General features: G+C 44.2%; 1 protein-coding gene across 3 annotated transcripts in view; it reads left to right on the plus strand.

Moving 5' to 3' along the window:
- The window catches only part of LOC147108701 (uridine-cytidine kinase-like 1), a 378,363-nt gene extending 354,951 nt beyond the window's left edge, over nucleotides 1–23,412 (plus strand). For all 3 annotated transcript variants that reach the window (XM_086005435.1, XM_086005437.1, XM_086005436.1), the window contains 6 exons: nucleotides 1,663–1,756; nucleotides 8,312–8,374; nucleotides 14,964–15,086; nucleotides 15,249–15,356; nucleotides 18,796–18,952; nucleotides 20,529–23,412. In XM_086005435.1, coding sequence (XP_085861561.1) covers nucleotides 1,663–1,756; nucleotides 8,312–8,374; nucleotides 14,964–15,086; nucleotides 15,249–15,356; nucleotides 18,796–18,952; nucleotides 20,529–20,605 — 622 coding nt within the window. In that variant the 3' untranslated portion in view covers nucleotides 20,606–23,412. The remainder of the gene's footprint in view (nucleotides 1–1,662; nucleotides 1,757–8,311; nucleotides 8,375–14,963; nucleotides 15,087–15,248; nucleotides 15,357–18,795; nucleotides 18,953–20,528) is intronic.
- The last annotated feature ends 2,201 nt before the right edge of the window (nucleotides 23,413–25,613 follow it).

A 25,613-nucleotide genomic window follows, 5' to 3' on the forward strand; every position in this document is an offset into this window, starting at 1 on the left:
TAAAAGTCTTATCTGCTTCGGCAGCAAGCTCGGCGCAGTCTGTAATCTCGGATCTGGCTAGGGCAGCCTGCACCTGCTCCGGCAGTTGGCAGAGGAATAGCTCCCGGAAGAGGAAGCATTCCGGTTCGGCACCTAAGAGCGTAAGCATTTGGCTCATGAGCTCAGACGGTTTGGAGTCCCCGAGGCCGGGCATAGCGAGGAGCCGGCGAGCGCGTTCTGACTCCGAGAGCCCGAAGACCTGTAGCAACCGCGCCTTTAACGTATCATACTTGCTGTCAGTAGGAGGGCTACCGAGGAGGCTGACGATCTGCGAGGCAGTGGCGCTATCGAGGGCGGAGACCACGTAGTAATAACGGGTCTGATCCGCGACGATGTTCCGGATGGCGAACTGGGCTTCAGCCTGGATAAACCACGCGGCTGGTTGTTGCTCCCAGAACTGTGGCAGTTTCAGAGTCACGGCGTTCGTGTCCATGCTGAAGATCTTCCGCGAAAACCATTCACGAAAGTCGGGGTCACCAATGTAGGAATGTGGGATCCTAACTAAAAGACTGAGTTCTACTCAGGTGATCAAACAAAAATGAACTTTAACGAAACAAACAGGCTTTAACAAGAAACTGCAGGATAACATCGAATGTAGGTCTGCTCTCTCTGGAGGCTCCACGAGGACTGCCCCTGCAGTCCCGTGGCTGACGTCGTGATGTCATCACGTTTTCCCGCCAGTGGGGGATCACGTGATGAACGGCGTGATGTCATCACGTTTTAGCCGCGCTGTTAAAGTAACCACACTCTGTACAGTTAAACAGCAAAAATAAAGATACAGATTCAGACTGTAGCTAACATGTTGTTAAAGGAATTATATACAAACGACCTGAGTCCTTTGGTGGCTCCGCCACAGGATAACATTTTGCATGTATAGTTTTTTCCTCCAGTAGGCCTGTAATGTGTCCAGTATTTACTGTTCTCAGTTCAAACCAGATTTTTTTTCCCAATTCCCCTATTCTCTTGCCTTTTTGTTGGTATTGGCTTTTCCCATACCTTTTTACCACATTAACTACTTGCATATTTTTTTTTCTTTTAAGATTTTTTCATTGCCTCTTTTATATCATCTAATCACTTCCCACTTTTCTATGAAGCAATTTGCATGTCATTCAACTTCCTCTTTATGATTGGTGTATCTGTTGTTTCTTTCCCCCCTTCCTTTTATTCAAGCCTTACTGAAATGCTTGCTTATTTTTCACTCTTCAGTTCTGATGAGCCTATCTTTCCCCTTTCCAATTACATTAGTTTAGTAGTTCATGGATACCATCAAAATCCTGAGTCTAAACTATACCCTTGCAACTCACTGTCAACTAATTGTTCCTTTCACAATATATTAAATAGTTTTCTTAGAAAAAAAGTAGTGTGTAAGAAGCAAAAGGATAATAAAGTATTAGTGATATAGGGCCTGAAGGGAAGGGAGGCATCACAAGCCAGTCGTTAGGCAATTTTGGTGATTTTTTTTTAAACAATAAATCACTGGTAAATGTCCAGATCTGCCTGTGTTATGCAAAATTGCCTCTTTTTATACTTAACTTTATTAATGAGATGCAACTTATTTTTGGAACAACTGTGCACGTTTTCAAATGCAGTACCAGAGAGGTGACGATGTCTTTTCCTTTTCAGAAATAAAGACACGAGTCGAGATGAATTTATATTCTATTCAAAGAGGTTGATGAGACTGTTGATAGAGCACGCACTTTCATTGTTGCCTTTCCGGGTATGTATAGAAGTAACATTGTGCGCTTTTCATAGAATGTTACCACACAGAAACGAGCCGTTTGTTCCGGTATCGTTTTTTTCTCTCCACTTGAGCTGAGTCTAATACCACTCTACTGCTTGCTCCCCATAACCTTTAATACTCTTCTTTTTCAAGTATCTAATTCCCGATACATTTAAGATGACTATATTTTCAGTAGCAACAGCATGACTTTCAATGGCACTCTTCACATGATGTTTCCAAGTGCATTACATTAAGGGGCAAGAAAACAATAGATGTTGAGCATGAGGGGAAATTGGAAAATGTGCAGGGAACCAAAGGCAAGTAGGTTTTGAACAGGTTTTGAAAAACACAGAGGGAGGAAACTGGCAGAAAATTCCAACGGGCAGGTGTGTAGTGACTAAAGATGCATAGAAGGGTATGGGGGACAAGGAGAAACTTGGTGTTAGAGAAGTGGAGGGGGCATGTGGTAACATAAGACAGTGGAAGATCACTAAGATAGGGTGGTGTGAGGCTATGAAGTATGAAGTATTTCAAAATGAGGATGAAAACTTTGAAGTTAACTCATTTAGAGTATTGAAATGGCTGGGAACTGTGAGCCCAAAGCCCAAAGGCCTCTGTGTTCTGTGCTCCACAGGCCCCTGCAATTTACAACATTGGGTTCTAGTTGTATCCCTTTCTGCTGCCTTTAAATATTTTGCACTTTCTATAACTAATGCCTTTAAGCCTGACTAAAATTAACACCATATATGAAATGAGGGTTGATTAAAAAAAAAATCTTAATGCAAATTTTTGAGTATTCTTAAACACATTTGTAGTTGTCAGTTTAAGGAATGTGGAGACAGCACAGCACAAACATGATAGGATTAATGTATAATTCAGTCACAACTTGATGAGATGATACATTTATTTTTGTATGTCACATCTTTTATTATGAAATAAATATAGTTTTATCAATCCTTATGAGATCATTAACCATGTTTTTATACAGATCAGTGCGCAATAGCTTGGTAATTGTTGGTATATATCAATCTATATCTATATAAGACCTCTTCTGTCTGTCTGTCTGTCCGTTCTCTATACGTTCGAAAGTTATAGAGCGTCACGTCAAAAGAAAGCTTACGATTACGGACCGGTCATAGGCGTATTTACTTTTCCGTCAGACAAAAATCGTGCCCGCGGTATCCCAAAAACGTTCAAAATTCCGCTCATTATCCCCTCATTAGCATTAAGTGACTATGATGTCAAAGAGCTGCTATGATGTCAGAGCAGTTTTTGTGCTGTCATAAAGAAATCAATGCTTTCACTGTGCCCAGCCTACTCAGCTGGGTGACCCAGTCTCTCTCTCTCTCTCCCCCTCAGTCTCTCTCTCTCTCTCTCTCTATCTCGCCATTCTCTCTCTCTCTCCCCAGTCTCTCTCCTCTCTCTCCCCCCAGTCTTTCTACTCTCTCTCTCCCCGTCTCTCTCTCTCTCTACCCCTCAGTCTCTCTCTCTCTCCCTCTATCTCCCAGTCTCTCTCTCTCCCCCAGTCTCCCAGTCTCTCTCTCTCCTCCAGACTCTCCCTCCTCCAGTCTCATTCTCTCTGTCTCTCTCTCTCCTCCAGTCTCTCCCTCCTCCAGTCTCTCTCTCCCCCAATCTCTCTCTCGCTCCCCATCTCTCTATCTCTCTCTCTCTCTCCCCATCTCTCTCTCTCTCCCCTCAGTCTCTCTCTCTCTCTCTCTATCTATCTCCCCAGTCTCTCTCTCTCTCTGTCTCCCCAGTCTCTCTCTCTCTCCCCAGTCTCTCTCTCCCTTCCCCCGTCTCTCTCTCTCTCTCCCCCGTCTCTCTCCCCGTCTCTCTCTCCCCCTCAGTCTCTCTCTCTCTCTCTCTCTCTATCTCCCCATTCTCTCTCTCCCCAGTCTCTCTCCTCTCTCTCCCCTCAGTCTCTCTCTCTCTCTCTCTCCCCCTCAGTCGCTCTCTCTCCCCCCCTCAGTCGCTCTCTCTCTCCCCCTCAGTCTGTCGCTCTCTCTCTCTCCCAGTCTCTCTATCTCTTCCCCCGTCTCTCTCTCTCTCCCCCAGTTTCTCTCTCTCTCCCCGTCTCTCTCTCTCCCCCCTCAGTCTCTCTCTCTCTCTCTATCTCCCAGTCTCTCTCTCTCCCCCAGTCTCCCAATCTCTCTCCTCCAGACTCTCCCTCCCAGTCTCTCTCTCTCTCTCTCTCCGTCTCTCTCTCTCCTCCAGTCTCTCCCTCCTCCAGTCTCTCTCTCTCTCCCCCAATCTCTCTCTTGCTCCCCATCTCTCTATCTCTCTCTCTCTGTCGCCCAGTCTCTCTATCTCTCTCTCCCCAGTCTCTCTCTCCCTTCCCCGTCTCTCTCTCTCTCTCTCTCTCCCCTGTCTCTCTCCTCTCTCTCCCCCCAGTCTCTCTACTCTCTCTCTCCCATCTCGCTCTCTCTCCCCCAGTCTCTCTCTCTCCCCCTGGGTCGCTCTCTCTCTCCCCCCTCAGTCTCTCTCTCTCTATCTCCCCAGTCTCTCTCTCTCTCTCTCTCTCCCTGTCTCTCTCTCTCCCCCCAGTTTCTCTCTCTCTCTCTCCCCGTCTCTCTCTCTACCCCCGTCTCTCTCTCTCCCCCCAGTCTCTCTCTCTCCCCCCAGTCTCTGTCTCTCTCCTTCAGTCTCTCTCTCCCCCCAGTCTCTCTCTCTCCCCTCCAGTCTCTCTCTCCCCCAGTCTCTCTCTCCCCCCAGTCTCTCTCTCTCTCTCCCCCACTCTCTCCCTCTCCCCCCAGTCTCTCCCTCTCACACTCCCAATCTCTCTCTCTCTCACTCCCAATCTCTCTCTCTCGCACACTCCCAATCTCTATCTCTCTCACACTCCCAATCTCTCTCTCTCTCACTCCCAGAATATATCTCTCTCACACTCCCATTCTCTCTCACACTCCCAATCTCTCTCTCGCTCTCACTCCCAGTCTTTCTCTCTCACACACTCCCAGTCTCTCTCTCTCTCACACTCCCAGTCTCTCTCGCTCACTCCCAATCTCTCTCTCACACTCCCAATCTCTCTCTCTCTCACACTCCCAATCTATCTCTCTCTCACACTCCCAATCTCTCTCTCACACTCCCAATCGCTCTCTCTCTCACACTCCCAATCTCTCTCTCTCTCACACTCCCAATCTCTCTCTCTCACACTCCCAATCTCGCTCTCTCACACTCCCAATCTCTCTCTCTCTCACACTCCCAGTCTCTCTCTCTCTCACACTCCCAGTCTCTCTCTCTCTCACACTCCCAATCTCTCTCTCTCTCACACTCCCAGTCTCTCTCTCTCACACTCCCAGTCTCTCTCTCTCTCTCACACTCCCAATCTCGCTCTCTCACACTCCCAATCTCGCTCTCTCACACTCCCAATCTCTCTCTCTCTCACACTCCCAGTCTCTCTCTCTCACACTCCCAGTCTCTCTCTCTCACACTCCCAGTCTCTCTCTCTCTCACTCCCAGTCTCTCTCTCTCTCACACTCCCAATCTCTCTCTCTCTCACACTCCCAGTCTCTCTCTCTCTCGCACTCCCAATCTCTCCCTCACACTCCCAGTCTCTCTCTCACACTCCCAATCTCTCTCTCTCACACTCCCAATCTCTCTCTCTCTCACACTCCCAATCTCTCTCTCTCTCACTCTCCCAATCTCTCTCTCTCTCACACTCCCAATCTCTCTCTCTCTCACACTCCCAATCTCTCTCTCTCTCACTCCCAATCTCTCTCTCACACTCCCAATCTCTCTCTCGCACTCCCAATCTCTCTCTCACACTCCCAATCTCTCTCTCTCACACACTCCCAGTCTCTCTCTCTCACACTCCCAATCTCTCTCTCTCACACTCCCAATCTCTCTCTCTCACACTCACACTCCCAGTCTCTCTCTCTCACACTCACACTCCCAATCTCTCTCTCTCACACTCCCAATCTCTCTCTCTCACACTCCCAATCTCTCTCTCTCTCACACTCCCAATCTCTCTCTCTCTCACACTCCCATTCTCTCTCTCTCTCTCACACTTCCATTCTCACTCTCTCTCTCTCTCATGCTCCCAGTCTCTCTCTCTTCTCCCCCCAGTCTCTCTCTCTCTCTCTCCCCCAGTCTCTCTCTCTCTCTCTCACCCCATCTCTCTCTCCTTCCCTCTCTCTCTCTCTCCTTCCCCCTCCCTCTCTCTCCTTCCCCTCTCTCTCTCTCCTTCCCCCCTCTCTCTCTTTCCCTCTCTCTCTCCTTCCCTCTCTCTCTCCTTCCCTCTCTCCTTCCCTCTCTCTCTCTCCTTCCCTCTCTCTCTCTCTCCTTCCCTCTCTCTCTCTCTCCTTCCCTCTCTCTCCTTCCCTCTCTCTCTCTCTCCTTCCCTCTCTCTCTTCCTCTCAGTCGCTCCCTCTCTCTCTTCCAACAACAACATGCCCCCAAAAAAGCCTCGGCACCGCCGGGCACCCCCAGCTAGTATTTTATATTTTAATTAAATATTGGACCAGATTTTGCTGCAGCAGGGCATCTAACGGTGTTTGCCGTTAGTTATACTTGCCCCTGTATCCTTCAGCACAAAGAAATTTTGACGACAAAGCTGCTGAAAGTGCAAGCTGATAACAGCGCAGCGAGTGAAAAAGGCATCTGGGACCTGAGTGAACAGGGCAAGCAACTGTGTGTCTCCTTAACTAATGAGATTTAAGGATTGGGAAATAAACAGCTGAAGGACTGAGAAGGAGGGTGAATTAAAGGGGGCAAATTTAATGTCAAATCAGGCACAGAAAGAGTATAAAGAGGGAAAGAAAGATTGGATTGAAAGAGAGCGAAAAAAGAGACAAAGGAAAAGTAAGAAAAAACAACATTTAAAATTTTACATTTTTAAAATCTCCTAAAACAATTTACAACCTGAAGGAATGAGACTCCACACTTATGATAGACATCCCAAAGTGCTTTACAGCCAATGAAGTACAGTCACTGTTGTAATGTAGGAAATGCGTCAGCCAATTTGCACACAGCAAGCTCCCACAAACAGCAATGTGATAATGACCAGATAATCTGTTTTTTAGTGATGTTGGTTGAGGGATAAATATTGGCCAGGACACCGGGGATAGCTCCCCTGCACTTCTTCGAAATAGTGCCATGGGATCTTTTACGTCCACCTGAGAGAGCAGACAGGGGCTCGGTTTAAAGCCTCATCCGAAAGACGGTACCTCCAACAGTGCAGCACTCCCTCAGTATTGCACTGGAGTGTCAGCCGAGATTTTGGTGCTCAAGTCTCTGGAGTGGGACTACCAACTGAGCCACAGCTGACACTAATTAGTAGCAATTAACATTTATCATGTTGTTAAAAGAGTACTCACACTTATAATTACTAGCTCTAACTATCTGCAGCGGGTTTAGTTCTTAATCTACCGGCAAATACAGTAACTGCACGACTTTCGGTGGTGAGACAGGCAGCAAAATAACATTTTTGCAAAGCTAACAGCGCAACTCGGACAGCAACTTTTGGCTATTTGAGTTTAACTGTGCATCTGCCCCTCATCTGAAGTTGCTGTACCATTTTCGCATAAATAACGGCAAGTGCCATTATTTTGACAGCAAAGTCTGGCCCATTAAGATCCAAATGTAACTGGGCGGCATGATGGTGCAGCATATTGGAGAATTGCTGTTGAATATCATAGGAAAGTGGGATGTCTTACCCAGCAACACACATGGAAAATCTACTTACAAATGTAGTTGCCCAAGAAGCATTATATGCCCATGAACAAATAGACTGATTGAAAGTTCTTCAACTCACCTCAGCTCCAAATGTTGTATTAGAATCAACACAATGTCAATGCTATGTCAGACCAATTATTAAAGATGGCCTCTAGCAAGATGGTGGCAGCCAGTGTACCAGCGTAAATGGGGCAGTAAGTGACCCACTGCCATTTTCAGGCCATTACCACTCCGTTTACATCAGGTTTCTACAGTTAAAATCAGCCATCTGGTTTCTGTGTTAAGTCTTAAATGACCTCCCTTCAAAGACTGGCAGAGATCAAAAAAGTTTATAAACACCAAAGCACTAGATGTCTCTTGAATGACCAGACGTTGCTAATGAATGGACTATTGTTTGGGATCTGTGCAAAACAACTGTCCATCCTGCATTTGATTCACCTCTCATCTGCCAACCCAGTATAGGGCTGCCTTGGGAGACTACTGCCATTCAGGTAAGCTCCTGCCCAAAGCACATATTAAAACAGCTTGTATGGGTCCTATTCATGGAAAAAAAGGCCACTGAATTCCAAACATGATACCGATCCTGCTCCACTTACTTAACCACCTGAATGGTAGTTCCTTATCCCCAAACGTAATCAAGCAAAACTCTGGAATATACATCCACTATCATTTTTCAACTCTGACCAACTGCCCCCACATTCCCAGAACCATTGATGTCTTTGATGGGGTGGGGGGAGGGTGGTGTTAAAAATTTCAAGAAGTGCTTATAGATTTCATGACCTTTGACTAATAGTGTGTTAGTGTTATGAAAGCAGGCTGATATAATCGGTGTACACATCCTACCTAATGAGAATACTGTTGCCTGGTGTTTTGTGGCAGACATGTACAGTCCAGACACTGCAGGGAGAGGTCTATGAAGGGAGAAGATTTGATGGCACGAGAGTAAGTATGATATAATAGCATATTGTTGTGAAATAACATTTGGCGCCTCAGACCACGGGTGTCGGCGGGAGGCGCGAGCGGGAAGCTTAAAAAGGCTTCAGAGACCCAGGTAAGGCCTCAGACCGCGGGTGTCGGCGGGAGGCGCGAGCGGGAAGCTTAAAAAGGCTTCAGAGACCCAGGTAAGGCCTCAGACCGCGGGTGTCGGCGGGAGGCGCGAGCGGGAAGCTATAAAAGGCCCCAGAGACCCAGGTAAGGCCTCAGACCGCGGGTGTCGGCGGGAGGCGTGAGCGGGAAGCTTAAAAAGGCCCCAGAGACCCAGGTAAGGCCTACCAATTTCCAGTCTCGGACCTCAGAGGGAAGGAGAGAGGTAAAAAGTAATCCAAGTGTGACGTCACCTGAAAGCGGGTAAGTGATTGGTTGGTGAGTATTTCTCTCTTTTGAAGCTTAAACTCTGTGGTTTATAGTTTCTAAGGTGCGATATTCATCATCTAGAATCGGGGCAGAGGGTATTTAAGAATAATATTAATAAATTTAATTAATTACATAGAATGGGAGATCAGGTGATGTGTTGCTGCTGCAATATGTGGGAGCTGGTGGACACCATTGATGCTCACAGTGATCACATTTGCAGTAAGTGTTGGCTGCTCGAGGAATTCCGGCTCCGTGTTGAAGAGCTGGAGTCCGAGCTTCAAACACTGAGACACATCAGGGAGGGGGAGAGTTACCTGGACTCTGTGTATCAGGAGGTAGTCACACCAATTAGATTAATTAATTCAGATGTAGTCCGTGGCCAGGGTCAGGATGGTGTGACTAGAAGTGAGGCAGGTACGGGGATCCAGGAGGTAGTGTTGGAGGAGCCGCAGCCCTTGCTCTTGTCCAACAGGTTTGAGGCTCTTACTCCCTGTGAAGATGGGAACGGGGACTGCGGGGAGGATGAGCAACCCGGCCACAGCACTGTGGAGCGGGGGGCCATTCAAATGGGGGGAGATAAAAGAAATGTTGTAGTGGTAGGGGATAGTATCGTTAGGGGGATAGATAGAGTTCTTTGCAGCCGAGAGCGAGAGTCCCGAAGGCTGTGTTGCCTGCCCGGTGCCAGGGTAAAGGACATCTCCTCTGGGCTGGAGAGAAACTTGGAGTGGGAGGGGGAGGACCCAGTTGTCGTGGTCCATGTTGGTACCAACGACATAGATAGGACAAGGAAGGAGGTTCTGCTGAGGGAGTTTGAGCAGCTAGTGGCCAAATTAAAAAGCAGAACCACAAGGGTAATAATCTCTGGATTACTACCTGAGCCACGTGCAAATTTGGCTAGGGTAAATAAAATTAGAGAGTTAAATGTGTGGCTCAAAGCCTGGTGTGGGAGAAATGGGTTTTGCTTCCTGGGACACTGGCATCAGTACTGGGACAGGAGAGAGCTGTTCCGTTGGGACGGACTTCACTTGGCCAGTGCTGGGACTAGAGTCCTGGCGAATCGAATAACTAGGGCTGTAGAGAGGGCTTTAAACTAATTAGTGGGGGGGAGGTTTTAAGAGAGCGAAAAATAAAAATGACAGCGGAGAAGGCAATAGAGCAAGATAGCAGTGGGGGAATTAAAAACCAGAGCGTGTCAGGAAGGGACAGAATGTATAATGATAAAGGTAAAGTAGTAAAAGGAGTAAAAGCAGGAATAAATTGTCAGAAAACATATTTGAAAGTTCTTTATCTGAATGCACGCAGCATTCGTAACAAAATTGACGAGTTGACGGTACAAATAACTACACATGGGTATGATCTGGTGGCCATTACGGAAACATGGCTGCAAGATAATCATGACTGGGAACTAAAAATACAAGGGTATTTGACAATTAGGAAGGACAGACAGGAAGGAAAGGGGGGTGGGGTTGCTATGTTAATCAAGGATGGAATCACTGCAATAGTCAGAAATGATATTGGGTCAAAGGATCAGGATAGTGAAATAGTTTGGGTGGAGATAAGGAATAAGAAGGGGAAAAAGTCACTAGTGGGCGTAGTCTATAGGCCTCCTAACAGTTGCAACTCTGTTGGTCGGAGTATAAATCAGGAAATAGTTGGGGCTTGTAATAAGGGAACAGCTATAATCATGAGGGATTTTAACTTTCATATTGACTGGACTAATCAAATTGGGCATGGCAGCCTTGAGGAAGAGTTCATAGAGTGTATTAGGGACGGGTTCCTTGAGCAGCATGTAACTGAACCAACCAGGGGGCAGGCAATCTTAGATCTGGTCCTGTGTAATGAAACAGGATTAATAAAAAATGTCCTAGTAAAGGATCCCCTTGGAATGAGTGACCATAATATGGTTGAATTCCAAATTCAGTTTGAGGGTGAGAGAGTTGGATCTCAAACCAGCGTACTGAGCTTAAATAAAGGAGACTATGAAGGTATGAGAGTAGAATTGACTAAAGTGGACTGGGAAAACAGATTAGATTAAAGTGTAAGACGGTACAAGAGCAGTGGTCTACATTCAAGGAGATATTTCACATCTTTCAAGATAAATATATTCCACTGAGGAAAAAGGGGAGTAAAAGAAAAGACAGCCATCCGTGGCTTAGTAAAGTAATAAAGGATAGTATCCGACTGAAAACAAGGGCATATAAAGTAGCCAAATCTAGTGGGAGGATAGAAGATTGGGAAGCATTTAAAAGCCAGCAAACAATAACTAAAAGATTAATTAAGAAAGGGAAGATAGATTATGAAAGTAAACTAGCAAAAAATATAAAAACAGATAGCAAGAGTTTCTACAGCTATATAAAAAGAAAAAGGGTGGCTAAAGTGAACGTTGGTCCCTTAGAGGATGGGACCGGGAAACTAGTGGTGGGGAACATGGAGATGGCAAAGACGCTGAACAAATATTTTGTATCAGTCTTTACAGTAGAGGACACTAAAAATATCCCAACACTGGACAAACAGGGGGCAATGGGGGGGGAGGAGCTAAAGACGATTAAAATCACTAAGGAGATGGTACTCAGTAAAATAATGGGACTTAAGGCGGATAAATCCCCCGGACCTGATGGCCTACATCCTAGGGTCTTGAGAGAAGTGGCGGTAGGGATTGTGGATGCATTGGTGATTATTTTCCAGAACTCCCTGGACTCAGGAAAGGTCCCGGCAGATTGGAAAACTGCTAATGTAACACCCTTATTTAAGAAGGGAAGTAGACACAAAGCTGGAAACTATAGACCAGTTAGCCTAACATCTGTGGTTGGCAAAATGTTGGAGTCCATTATTAAGGAAACAGTAACAGAGCATTTGGATAAACATAATTTAATAGGACAGAGTCAGCATGGTTTTATGAAGGGGAAGTCATGTTTGACAAATTTGCTCGAATTCTTTGAGGATGTAACATACAGGGTGGATAAAGGGGAACCAGTGGATGTAGTGTATTTGGACTTCCAAAAGGCATTTGACAAGGTTCCACACAAAAGATTACTGATCAAGATAAGAAATCATGGGATGGGGGTAATATACTGGCATGGGTGGAAGATTGGCTATCTAACAGAAAACAAAGAGTTGAGATAAATGGTTCATTCTCGGGCTGGCAATCAGTAACTAGTGGTGTTCCGCAGGGGTCAGTGCTGGGACCCCAACTCTTTACAATCTATATTAACGATTTGGAGGAAGGGACCGAGTGCAACATATCCAAGTTTGCCGACGATACAAAGATGGGAGGGAAAGCAATGAGTGAGGAGGACATAAAAAACCTGCAAAAGGACATAAACAGGCTAAGTGAGTGGGCAGAGATTTGGCAGATGCAATATAATGTTGGAAAGTGTGAGGTTATGCACTTTGGCAAAAAAAATCAAAGAGCAAGTTATTATCTAAATGGAGAGAAACTGCAAAGTGCTACAGTACAAAGGGATCTGGGGGTCCTGGTGCATGAAACACAAAAAGTTAGTATGCAGGTGCAGCAGGTGATCAGGAAGGCCAATGGAATCTTGGCTTTTATTGCAAGGGGGATGGAGTATAAAAACAGGGAAGTCTTGCTGCAGTTATACAGGGTATTGGTGAGGCCACACCTGGAATACTGCGTGCAGTTTTGGTTTCCATATTTAAGAAAAGATATACTTGCTCTCGAGGCGGTTCAGAGAAGGTTCACTCGGTTGATTCCGGAGATGAGGGGGTTGACGTATGAGGAAAGGTTGAGTAGGTTGGGACTCTACTCATTGGAGTTCAGAAGAATGAGAGGCGATCTTATCAAAACATATAAGATTGTGAGAGGGCTTGATCGGGTGGATGCGGGGAGGATGTTTCCACTGATGGGTGAGACTAGAACTGGGGGCATAATCTAAGAATAAGGGGCTGCCCTTTCAAAACTGAGATGAGGAGAAACTTCTTCACTCAGAGTGTAGTAAATCTATGGAATTTGCTACCCCAGAGAGCTGTGGAAGCTGCAACATTAAATAAATTTAAAATGGAGATAGACAGTTTCCTAGCAGATAAGGGAATTAGGGGTTACGGGGAGAGGGCAGGGAAGTGGACGTGAGTCTAGATTCGGATCAGCCATGATCCTATTGAATGGCGGAGCAGGCCCGAGGGGCCGTATGGCCTACTCCTGCTCCTACTTCTTATGTTCTTATTTTGGCAGGAAGAATAAAAAAGAAGCATATTATCTAAATGGTGAGAGATTGCAGAGCTATGAGATGCAGAGGGACCTGGGTGTCCTAGTGCATGAATCGCAAAAGGTTACTATGCAGGTACAGCAAGTAATTAGGAAAGCTAATAGAATGTTATCGTTTATTGCGAGGGGAATTGAATACAAAAGTAGGGAGATTATGCTTCAGTTATACAGGGCATTGATGAGACCACATCTGGAGTATTGTGTACAGTATTGGCCTCCTTATTTAAGGAAGAATGTAAATGTGTTGGAAGCAGTTCAGAGAAGGTTTACTAGACTTATACCTGGAATGGGCGGGTTGTCTTATGAGGAAAGGTTGGACAGGCTAGGCTTGTATCCGCTGGAGTTTAGAAGAGTAAGAGGTGACTTGATTGAAACATATAAGATCCTGAGGGATCTGGACAGGGTGGATGTGGAGAGGATGTTTCCTCTTGTGGGAGAATCTAGAACTAGGGGTCACTGTTTAAAAATAAGGGGTCACCCATTTAAGACAGAGATGAGAAATGTTTTCCTTACAGGATCGTGAGTCTTTGGAACTCTCTCCCTCAGAGGGCGGTGGAAGTAGAGTCTTTGAGTATTTTTAAGGCAGAGGTAGATAGATTCTTGGTAAGCAAGGAGGTGAAAAGTTATCAGGGGTAGGCGGGAATGTGGAGTAATTGGATCAGTCATGATCTTATTGAATGACGGAGCAGGCTTGAAGGGCGGAGTGGCCTACTTCTGCTCCTAATTCGTATGTTCGTAACTGGAATCATCGATTTTTTACTCCATGTACAGTGTTCTGAGTAAAAATACAGCTGGAGACCTGAGTTTCCATTGGTGTCATATAGATAATGACCCATGCCACATACAATGTTCCGCTCAAAATGTTATTTTACCACGTCGCTATGAATAATGTTATATTGAAGGAGCACTGTACATATTTCAGAGAGATTTTATGAAGATAGAATGCAACACGGCTTCCAAAAGTGTAGCCTAACAAGTGTACTATAGTTAGTATGCTTCCAATACAGTGTTGCTTTTTTACTTGGCTACCATCTATAATTATCATCTTTTTCACATGAATGGAAAGAAAACTTTTGTTTAGATTCTCCTTTCCCAAAAAGCAATGGGGGGAGAAATGAAGTTGGTGGCAAGAGTATGGAACTTTTCATGAGGTTGAATATGATAGTTTCGGTCTTGCCAGTGTTTAATTGAAGATACAAATTGGAGAACATAGAGCACTATCGTGATTTAATGTTAAAAAGGCAGTCTAACGGCATAGAGGTAGTTGTAGAGTTGAGGGGAAGAGGTACAGCTGGATGTCATCAGCTTGCGTAATGGAAACTGACCCCATGCCTATGAATGATGTTGGATGCAGCATTTAAATTAGGAAAAGGAAGGGTTGAGGATGGGTTCTTGAGTATATTGGAGATGACTGCGTGAGGATGGGAGTGGACACCAGTGTTGGAGATGCATGGCTGCATGGAAATAGATAGATAATGTCCCTGCATCTTCAGCAAATACTGAAAATACACTGTACGAGGTACAACAAAAAATATATTTTTTGAATGTAAATAACTGGAAAATAAGAGGTTTTGAAAGAGATGAATGAACAAAAACATTTTTAAGCAAGTACAATGGTAGGTAAGTAGTGTTACAAACATAAACCCTGTATCTTTCAGTATCTGTAAGTTGTGTAATATTTTTACCTGATGTTAGTGATGTGATCTATGGCTTCAGTAAATTTGCTGTATTATATCAATACATGAACCAGTGTCACATTTAGACTGCGGCAGGATCAGGAACCATGCCCCAAGTCCTGGACTATACACGAGCAACGCTACAGCAGTGTTGTATAGAAAATCATTAATGGAGCATATCACCCTACAAGATTGCTCTCAGTTAATTTGTGAAAAAAATGGTGAGAGTTATGAGCAGCTTTTCTATTTGCTTTAATTGTGATTTTTATTATCCTTGAAGATAACAGGAGTATCCATTCTAAGAGCGGGGGAGACCATGGAGCCAGCCTTACGAGCAGTGTGTAAAGATGTGAGAGTTGGTAAAATCCTAATCCAGACTAACCACATTACAGGAGAACCTGAGGTAAAAAAGCAACACTTTTACTGCTTATTTGTGCTTTGACTATGTGGAATCTAGATTACCATTAGAATCGAATAAATCCATATTACTAAACCTCGCTGTGTTTTGATTTACTGTAAACTCTTATTGTAGGCCCTCATAAAACTGTTTGCTCACAATTTACAGCTTCATTACCTGAGACTGCCGAAGGACATCGGTGAGGATCATGTCATTTTAATGGATTGTACAGTGTCCACAGGGGCTGCAGCTTTGATGGCAATCAGGGTGTTACTGGTAAGATTCAGCTTCAAGATGGAGTTAGATCACTTTTTGGAATATATAACTTTAAGTCACTTTATTATTTGTCTTTTAATTCAGATTCCAGTAGCCAGTTATCTGTGAGCTGGCTCCTGGTGAAATGCTGCTAAATTTGATTCTATAATTCAGCGGCAGACCTGTAGATCACGTTTTACCTGGAATTGCTTTAGCATCATAAACACTAGGGGGGAGAAATTGGGTATAGCCCATTTTGGGACGCTAACCTCGCAATTAGCGCCCCGAAAAAGTTAGCGCCCCTACCCCGTAAATTCAGTAGTAGCGCCCCAAGAAGGAGGTGGAGTGCTACTGGAAGTGCTCCACCTTCTTCTTGGGGAGCAACTAAGCAATGTCGTGGCGCTACGTGCAGTAACGGCGCATCATTGCAGGCCTCCTCCCCTGATTAAAAGGGAGGGGCCTAGCGCTGCACGCACTGGGGCCCTGCCGGACCACTGGGGAGCGGGGTGCCGTGGAAACAGCCCGGCTCTCAAGAGGAGTGCCCAGCTGAACGATCGCGGCCGGCACTCCGCATACAAAAGTGAAAGTGGGCAGGTGCTGGCAGTCGGCCAAAATAAAAATGGCTGCCCAACGCCTGCCCTTTAAATTGCGCCTCCCGTTACCACTGCTGCAAAAGCGCCCCCTAATCCTGTCGCACATATCGCCCGGCGATAGGTCAGGGGGCACAAGGGAAGTTTGTGGCCGGGGTGCAAATGGGGCGTTGTGCACGACGATGACGTCATCATCGCCGGTGCAGCAGAGCGGGGCGCTACCGGCTACCGTCGCTGCTAACCTCCCGCTGAATTTCATGGGAGGTGTCAACAATGCCCCACCACGCCCAGGCGCTAGGTCATTTGTGCTGGGTGCTAAAGTGAGGCGCAAAGCAACCCAATTTCTAGCCCCTTAGGAGTTGGCTCATGGAATATGGCCTATAGTGATGAAAAAAATACGATTGGGAACAATTTTCCAGGTAAACGCTAATAGAGGGGAGCCTTGCCCATTGGCACGTCCTGGAAAGTTACCCCATAAATCTCCTCATTTGATCTGGCTTGTAATTTTTATGGAGAAAAATATGCACATAGTATTTCAACAGTTTAAACTCTTCGGTATAATCCGATTCATGTACTATTGTGGAAAACATGGCGCTGAGAAGGTGTCTGTACACTCATACTTGGCTCTGCTTTATCTGCAGAGATTTTGCAAAGACTTAAAAGCAATTTGTTTTTGATAGCCGCTGACTCAATAGGCTAGCTTTACCATGCACACTGACGTCAATAATTTTCTAATTATGAAACAGGTTGGCGGTGCTGGTCACTGAAACGTATCCACAAATGATTGTCTGGAAACACCTTCAAACAGTGTGATTCACTACCTTACCCATTGCATGGTACTTTAATGTGACATTTATTTAAATTGGAGACTAAGGAGTCTCCACAAGCGGACTATATAGTGGATTAAATTAATTGACCCCAGTCATCCAAACGACATCAAACTTACACATTCACTTTCAAATGCAAATCAGAACTATGACTGAATTGAAAACAGGTATTCTTCTAAAATAAGAACATAAAATGCTGGAAATGCAGGTGTGCTAATATTTGAACACATAAAAGACAAGTTATTGGCCTGTATTTTCTGATCGCAGGCCTCCCGCAGGCGGAGGCCTGCGATCTGGAAAAATCTGCGCCCTTACCTACCTGAGGGCTCCCGGGACGCACACGCTTCCGCTCCTGGGCCTCACCAAACTCCAAGTGCGCAGGGCCCACGTATCCCAGGGGCGCATGTAGTTCGCAGCGTCCCTGGGATCACGTGGGCCATGGGGAGCCAATCACAGAAGGAAATCTCCCTTCATACATTTGACAGAAAGACCTGTCAAATATATGAATGGAGATCAATGAATAAACATAGTAAGACTTTAAATTTAAAAAAATTTTTAAATCACATTTTTAAAATGACTTGAAATTACAATAAATTAAGTATTTTAAACAAAAATTAAATTTTTGAAAAAAATAATTCAAGTATTTTATGGGGCTAAAAATAAACTTACCTTTTTTTTAAAGTATTTTTAAATGATAAATCAGTGAAATTTTTTTAAAAAACTTTTTTCAACACTTATCCTGGTAAAAGCAGGTGCCTGCTTTTACCAGGTGTAAGATTTCTAAGGGTTTTCTGTGGGCGGAGGGTCTCCAAAAAATGGAACTATCCGCCCGCAGAGGCCCTTCTCCAGGGCAGGCGGAGGATCTGTCAAGAGCTTTCTTGACAGATCGGAAATGCCGGTTTTCAGCACATGCGCTGTGATCGGAATATCCGGGCCAATGTTCTGAGTAGAGCCTCTCGATCAGGACTCAGTTGTGACGAAGGGTCTCTAACTGAAATGTTAATCTGTTTTTTTCCCTCTTTATAGACGCTGATGATTCTGCTGAGTATTTTCAGCACTTTCTGTTTGATTTCAGATTTTCAGCATTTGCAGTTTTTTTTTCTCTTTATGACAGCTATCCCTTCCTGGTCTACTCTAGGTGCAAGCTGGCCAATTGCTACTTTTTGTGTTTTTTATACAGTAAAGGGCTCTAACTGTTGAAATATTTCCTCCTTTGTACGCTCGATTGAAGATGTGCATGATTTATATTTGGGGAATTCATGGTTCTAATCTTTGCTCTGCATTCCACGTGTGTGATTGGACAGAGCTGTCAGTGCTAAAACACACATATATTTCTAATTGATAGTTTTAATAGTCTGATTTTAGGGGAAAAATGTCAGTCGCGCCCCCTTTGGGGTGCTAACTTCGCCAGAGCGCTACTTTTAGCGCCCCGAAAAAGTTAGCGCCCCAGTGCCGTAAATTCAGTGGAAGCGCCCCAAGCAGGAGGTGGGGCACTACTGGAAGCGCTCCCCCTCCTTCCTGGGGTGCTACCATTCTATATATTGGAGCTATGTGCAACAGCGCCATGCGCGTCAGCACGTAGCGCCGCGGTTTTACAGGCCTCCCTCCCCTGATTAAAGGGGAGGGGCCTAGCGCAGTGTGTACCGGGGCCCTGCTGGACCACCAGGGAGCAGCGGGGTGTCGGGCTGACCAATCGCAGCCAGCACCTCGCATGAGGAGGCGAAAGGGGGCAGGTGCTGGCAGGCGGCCCAAAAAAAAGGCCACCTGGCACCCGTCCTTTAATTTATGCTGCTGCAGCCGAAAAAACATCACCCTGACCCTGTTGAACATATCGTCCGGCGGTAGGTCAGGGGGTGCAACTGACGTTTGTGGCCGGGGCGTTGCGCACGGTGATGACGGGAGGCGCAAAGCAACCCAATTTTTCCCCCTATATGTTTTAAACAATTTTGCGGATTGTAGTTTTAAAATAAGAAAGAAAAATCCTAAGAAACAGGTTTACTTTGTCTAACTGATGTGCGCCTGATTCTTGTCACTCTTCTGCAGGACCATGATGTGCGAGAGGATAAGATCTTTCTGATCTCCCTGCTGATGGCGGAGATGGGGGTACACTCGGTGGCATACGCCTTCCCACAAGTGAAAATTATCACCACAGCTGTAGACAAAAAAGTCAATGATTTGTTCCACATCATTCCTGGCATAGGCAAGTATTGAAACCAAAACTATGATACTATAAAGATTAAAAGGAACAGGGAAATGGGTTTCCAATCAATAATTCCAAGCCTAGTGGGATATATTTTCTGATCAGGAAACCTATTTAAATGAAATGGATTAATGTCTGCCCTAAAAAAACACATAGATGAATATTGTGTGAGCGCACTCAGCTTTCAAACCTAAACTTCGCCAATTAGAAAATATACCCCGCAGGCAAAACAGCCTCTTTTTATGCTGAATTTTCTATGAAACTAAAAAATATATTGCCCAGTTTCAAGCACTAAAATACTTGTGATGCATAAACGCTGCAGGTGAGAAAGGCAAAGAATGGGTGAGCATGAAATTTCCAGCCTCCTTCTGCCCCATACTCAAATTCACTGCACTTTCAACTCGGACTGTAACACCTCAGGCTGCAAGTATGCTGCGAGTATGCAAGGAGTCTGTAATGCCCTATTGCTCCATTTTTACAAATGCATATTGTCATAAATCAAAACTTCTACAAGGAAGTACTACTGAACGGCCAGCTGAGGGTGCCGCCCGAGGAGTATAAATACTAGGGCGTGGGCCCAGCTTGGCCAGAGACAGTCTGGAAACAGGAAGCTAGTGGCTACTAACTAGACCTCCATGTTTTGTTACAAGTCGATTAAAGCCTTGCTTTATGTACAACCAAGTGCGTAGTGAGTCTTTATTACGTCACATATAATCTTTGTTGTCAGGTATTCCCCTTTGTTTCCTGACGGGTTTTTTCCTTTGTTTTTTTTCATTTCCAATTGTGCTTATTAAATTCTCCTAACGTGTTAATGTAACTCAAGCTATACTTTATTCTGGGTTAAAATGCTATTAATTAGCTGGAAAAGATGTTTTCCGGGTTCCCTACTATGTGCTGCTGGAGGCTCGGCTCTGAGCCGGCAGGACTAGGTTGAAAACGTTACCCTTGTGGCTGCACAGTTTGATGCCAGTGTAACCCGTGAGCTTTGCCTGCCAAGACTATTTCAGCTAATTTTGGGAAACATAATTTGGGGCAAAATAAAGAACAGGTTGCTTTAAAATTGGAGATAATTCCTACTTTGTTTGTGACAGACAAGTTTCTAACCTGCCCTTTCATCCTTTTTGTGATTATCTTAAATCTCATTACCATCTCGCCAACCAGTGTAAAACAAATGATCACTATATTTACCTCATTATAACCCTTCATGATCTTGAGGACTTCTGTCAGGATATCTTCTTAACTTTATCAGCTCCAGTGGGGAAAAAAACACATTTTCTCATGTATTTCCACATTCCTAGTAACATCCCAGTGAATATGCTGCACTTTTTCCATTGCTGTTATATCCTTCCTATGGTGGAACACCCATTCATTGTCCTGATGATATCAGCAGACACCATTCAAGTGAGAATGCTCAAAAAAATGTTAACAATTATGTTAGCCTTGAGAGCTTATAGGTTATCAAGGTGGTGAGACTCCTTCTTTGATATGCTATTCAGTGCACCTTTCCATTGATATTCAGTGTAGTACGAGGAGTCTCAATTTGAGATGATGGAATGTAGTATCTTTCTCATTTCAGGCAACTTTGGAGATCGTTACTTTGGAACCGATGCCCCCGCTGACTGGTGTGAGGATGATGACTGTGCAGCTTTGTGATACACATTTTTATTTCAGCACTATCAGGCATAAGGGACCTTCATAGATCAATGGGTAAACCGTATGAGCTTCGCACAACATGTCAGGAATCCAGATGCAGTGGTCAGCTTATCCTATTTGCGGCCTGCATCCTTTAACCTTAATGGACAGAACATCATGTGGGTCTCGGACTGGATGCAGTAACCTCTGCTTTACACCGGAAGTGCTAACTCATAAAATTCCCCTCCTTTCTTTAGAGTAACTATTGGTTTACTTCCTATCAAAAGTACAACAGTTTGGTGGGTGTAGTACCTACTGTGTAGCTAACCGTATCCTGCAACAAACTTTTTGTATATAAACATAGTTTATATACAAAATAACAGAATTTTTTTTAAGGGAAACAATTACATTTTCTTGCAACTTTAGAAACACTGAAAACATTTTTTCAAAACTCTGGAAAATTCACATTTTTTATTGTTACTTTTTTGATAATGTAAAAGATTTTAATTTAAAATAAATGAATGTACGGTTGCGCACAAATAATTAAGCACTCTCTGCAGTACTCTATAATTGTTTAAAAACTTTACCTAGTATTCACAGCATAGAAAATGCCCCTGAGAGTTGGGTATCCTTGTCACATTTATTTTATGTTGTGATATCACTACTTTTAATGTGCACTGTGGGGTTTTTTGTGATATAACAGTACCATGATTATTGCATTACACTTGGAGGTTGTTCATGAGCACTTTAGAAGAAGTTAAATTGTGCAATTTATCACTGCTATGTAGCAAATTAGTGTGAATTTAAGCACATTGTAAACCAATTAGTACCTGAGAAAATTTCACTATAAAGGAATATCTCCAGCCTCATCCTGGGCTTTTTTGTGTGAGTATTAGGAACACTGTGAATAACCTCATAATGCAATGGGAGATCACTGAACACTTTAGCACCGCTAGATCTTAGCTATAATACTTGTAATCTGAAGTCATGCTGTTAAGGAATACTGCCATTAAGATATGAAGATCTGACGTATTTTAAAATAAAAAGCTTTATATTTTGATTTTTTTTACATCAAAATCATTTTTTTTTTAAAAGACAAAAAGATTAATTCCTCACATTCTGAATCCCTGATCAGAGTGAAGCTATTGTGGAGACTGTGACCCAAGTGTTCCACTTCAGCACTTCTGGTGCATGTTAAGAGCACACAATTATCAAATTGCACATCACAAACTTCTTAATTTTCTCACTAGTAAAATCACAACAGTTCCCCAATGTGCCTTCTTGCCGTGAGCCAGTGGAATTGAAGTGGAAAATCCAGGGCAGTAAGTCACTTCTCCACAGCGAGGAATGGAAATTGAAGGGCTAAGCACTCCCATATATCGCAACAGCCTGTTAAAAAAAACTCAGAACTGGGTGTATGCCAACCATTGGTATGGAGAAAGATGTGTGTAAAAACAGCTCAGTGTAGAACAACTTATTTTTAAATTGAGACAGGGGAGATTGTAAAAGAAAAATTGCTGCTTAAATTAAATTGGTCTGCCTTCTCTGCTGTTGTAAACTTCAGACAAATAAATAGACTGAGCAGAACTATAAACTGTTCCCTTGCTCGGTAAACACTTTCTCGGTATATCAGCCAGTGGGAGGGTCACTTTGACAGGCATTACTTGTTTCCTAGATGGATTGGCTTAAAAGTAATAAAACACCACAGGCATTTGGTTGCCAGGTTGAAATAGCTGATCTTTGCATTCAGGACTGTACATAATATGCGGGAAGAGAACCCAGCTACAGTATCACCAGGGTGTATAGCATCACTCATTTTATGGTTTATTTAATGTCCTCAAATCAAAACCACTTTCGCACAATTCTTCTAAAAACATTTTGAAGGAACCAATTCTCAGTTTGTTCTTGACCTAAGTCTATAGTGATGTAACCATTCCTGTCACATAGAGGACACATAATATACAGCTTTTGTCAGTCATAATCTGTGCATACCTTGGGAGTGCGTGCACATTCAGCATAACAGCATAACTGCAAAGCTGAGCATTATGCTTTTAGGAAGCACATTATTTATGTAACTCTACTACTAAGATAACAAACACCTAATTTTTTTAATGATCAGCTGATAATCATCTAAACCATGCCCACTGTAACAGTCCACGAGAAAAGACCATGGGGTTGAAATAAACTTCATTGAAAAAGAAAATCAAGCAGGGTGTAAAACAAGTTGCCGATTCGCTATTACCTGTTTTGCATTGCAGTAGCGACAAAGACCAATTTCACACCCATGAGTGGTACATACTTGCTCTTCTGCAAGATGATGGCTATTTTCTGTTTTTCAGCCAGGCACTGTACATTTCATTGTGTTTCAGATGTTAGTGAGAAGGACTGTTTGAGATGTTAGGTGGAGCTGGTGTCGAGACTGGTTTAGTGTTTTGCACGTCACCAACTCACAAGCACAAATTCTGTCCGTTTCACATAATGAATGTTGTTGACATTTTTATAGCCAACAACTTAGTCAAATACCTTGCAGTGATTTCATCCTAATCCAGCAATATCTATCCATTAAACTATGTTCAGTCCCTGCTTTAGATCTGTCTTTTATTTATTTAGCAAAACTTTAAACTACCTCAATTAGTTGTCAAACTAATGTAGTTATAATTGCTATGTGGCTACAATCTGCTATTCCACTGCAGCTTATAGTGAAACAATGTACTGAAAAAGCCTACTGCAATTGAAAGAAAAATGTTAAATTATTGTATAATTACTGAATGCAGCACATTGTATCTAATGTTAATCAGTCATTAAAGGACATAGATTTTCATTCTGAACAGGCGAATCCTACTTTTTTCAGGCAATAGACACCCTAATAAATCTCTGGAGTATAAACATAAATTCAGCACAGCAATTTCCTTATAAGACATACCTCAAATGGCAAAGATAAGCTATAAATATATTGTGTGTTTTAATCATAGTCTCAGGGTGCTATCCTGCAAAAGGACTATCCACTTCAGCAGTGGAAAGTTCATCGATATTTTTATATGTGGAAACACCATTAGCATTGTATCTGCGGTTTAACGCCTAGAATATTTAATAAATGTTTAACTGATAAATGACAGTAATTGAATGTATGTATGTCTATTTGTAAGTTATATTTGTATTGTTAGTTATATAACATGGGAGCGAAATGGCGTCCGATGCGCGCACACACTTCTGCTGCAAATCTTGCCAGATGCCTTCTTAGTGAGGGCGTTAGCGTGCGCGCTCAGCTAATGTCTGTTGGAAGTATGCAGAGCAGGCCGATCATGATGTCAATCAGCATGCAACACTGTTTTGATGCCAGCGGTGCCATTTTGGAGCTCCAAGCTCCAGCTGACACACTCTCTTAATATTGCACAGCTGAACATGCGTTCAGCAGCAGGAAGGACCCCCCACCAGCACGATTTAAAGGGATCATCAACTACTTATAGGTTAGTTGCTGGTTGATTTCTTCTGGTGGTTGCTACAATTCTACAAGTGTTTGGTGCTTTCCATAGTTCTTTCAAGTTACAACGGTCTACAGGAAGTGGTGTGGCAGGTGCTGAAGGACTTTTTGCTTACTTCAAGGCTTCTGCACAAACCAGTTGCTCCCAGACATGGGTGCGCTAGTAGGCATTCCCCTTGGAATACAGCATGACTGGGAGAAAGAGCAGAGGTCACGCAGAGCAGGACAAGCTGCTAGAAGAGGGAGGAGGAGGGGAAGAAGGGCTCTCAGCAGCAGGCTATATCCACCAAGGCTGTTCAGGGAGCAATTCTCCTACCTGAATCTCAGTGAGGGACAGTGCGTCAGATGTCTGCGCTTCAGTAAGGACATCCTCATTGAAATCTGCCACCTGCTGCAGGCACAACTGCAACCTCAGCAGGGCAAGGATCAGATTGCCATTGGCTGTGAATTTGAGCGTGGCAATGAACTTTTATGCATCTGCTCCTTTCAGGCTAGAGCTGGAGATATTTGCAACATCTCGCAGTTTGCCGTCCACTGTTGCGAAAGGGAGGTCACTGAAATTCTCTAAGAGAGCTGAATATATTTAATTCTCTGGCCACAATGCAAAAATAAAAGCCACCACAAAATAAACATATCAAACCAAATTTATAAATGAAATCATGCCATATTGCATACAAACATAATCACCCTTGTCCATTCCCTTAGTGCTTATCTTCCATGTGCCTTTACCTGTCCTAGTGCTCCTACGCAGTGCTACCCCAGTGACTGCAGCATGGCTGGTGGAAGGCTGCTGACATTTAGTCGGGGAGACTGCAGATGGCCTTGGAGGACAATCTCAAACAGCTCTGGGTCTAGAAGGCCCGACTTCGGATTGCACCATCTCAGCATGGGCGGCAGCAATCTGGGCTGGCTGGCTGACAGACAACAGGAAGGGCACTAGCGGAGTGGCAGGGGTGGGAGAGCAAATGCTGTCATCATGAGAAGACAGGAGGTTTGTGCTCCATGGAGCCACTGCCACTCCCCCAGGGCAGCGCCTCAGCAATCCTAGTAATCTGTTGGAGGACAGATTGCTGGACTCCTGTGACACCCTGCAAGCCCCTTTGAACACTGGTATCCGCAGCCATGGTGGCAGCAGTTTGAGCTTGCATGACAGCAGTCTGAGCTTCCACTGCACACTCAGACATTGGGTGGCTGTTGCTTATGTTGCAATGGAAGCTGTGACATTGGCCATCAGATGCTGCATCATGGTTGGGTCCACAAGTATGCAAACATAATTGACTACCACTTCCATGCTGGAAAGGATGGGCTCCAAGCTCTGCGCAAAGCCCTGTGCCAAGCTGGTGCTGGATTCCTCCATGCTCCTTGACATTGAATGCAGGCACTGCATCCAGGTCCTCGGAGTTTGACTCCTGGCATTGACCTCCATGGTTATAGGTTCCCACTGCCTTTTGACCATGTGTCTGGAGGGCCTCCTGCGGATACAGGACATCTCCTTTCCATCTCATCCACCAAGACCTCCAGTGCAGCGACCAAAAACCTTGGAGCCTG

The sequence above is a fragment of the Somniosus microcephalus genome, chromosome 13 (genome assembly GCF_052327205.1).
Source record: "Somniosus microcephalus isolate GS21.2 chromosome 13, FLI_Smic_1.0, whole genome shotgun sequence".
Classification (NCBI taxonomy): Eukaryota; Metazoa; Chordata; class Chondrichthyes; order Squaliformes; family Somniosidae; genus Somniosus; species Somniosus microcephalus.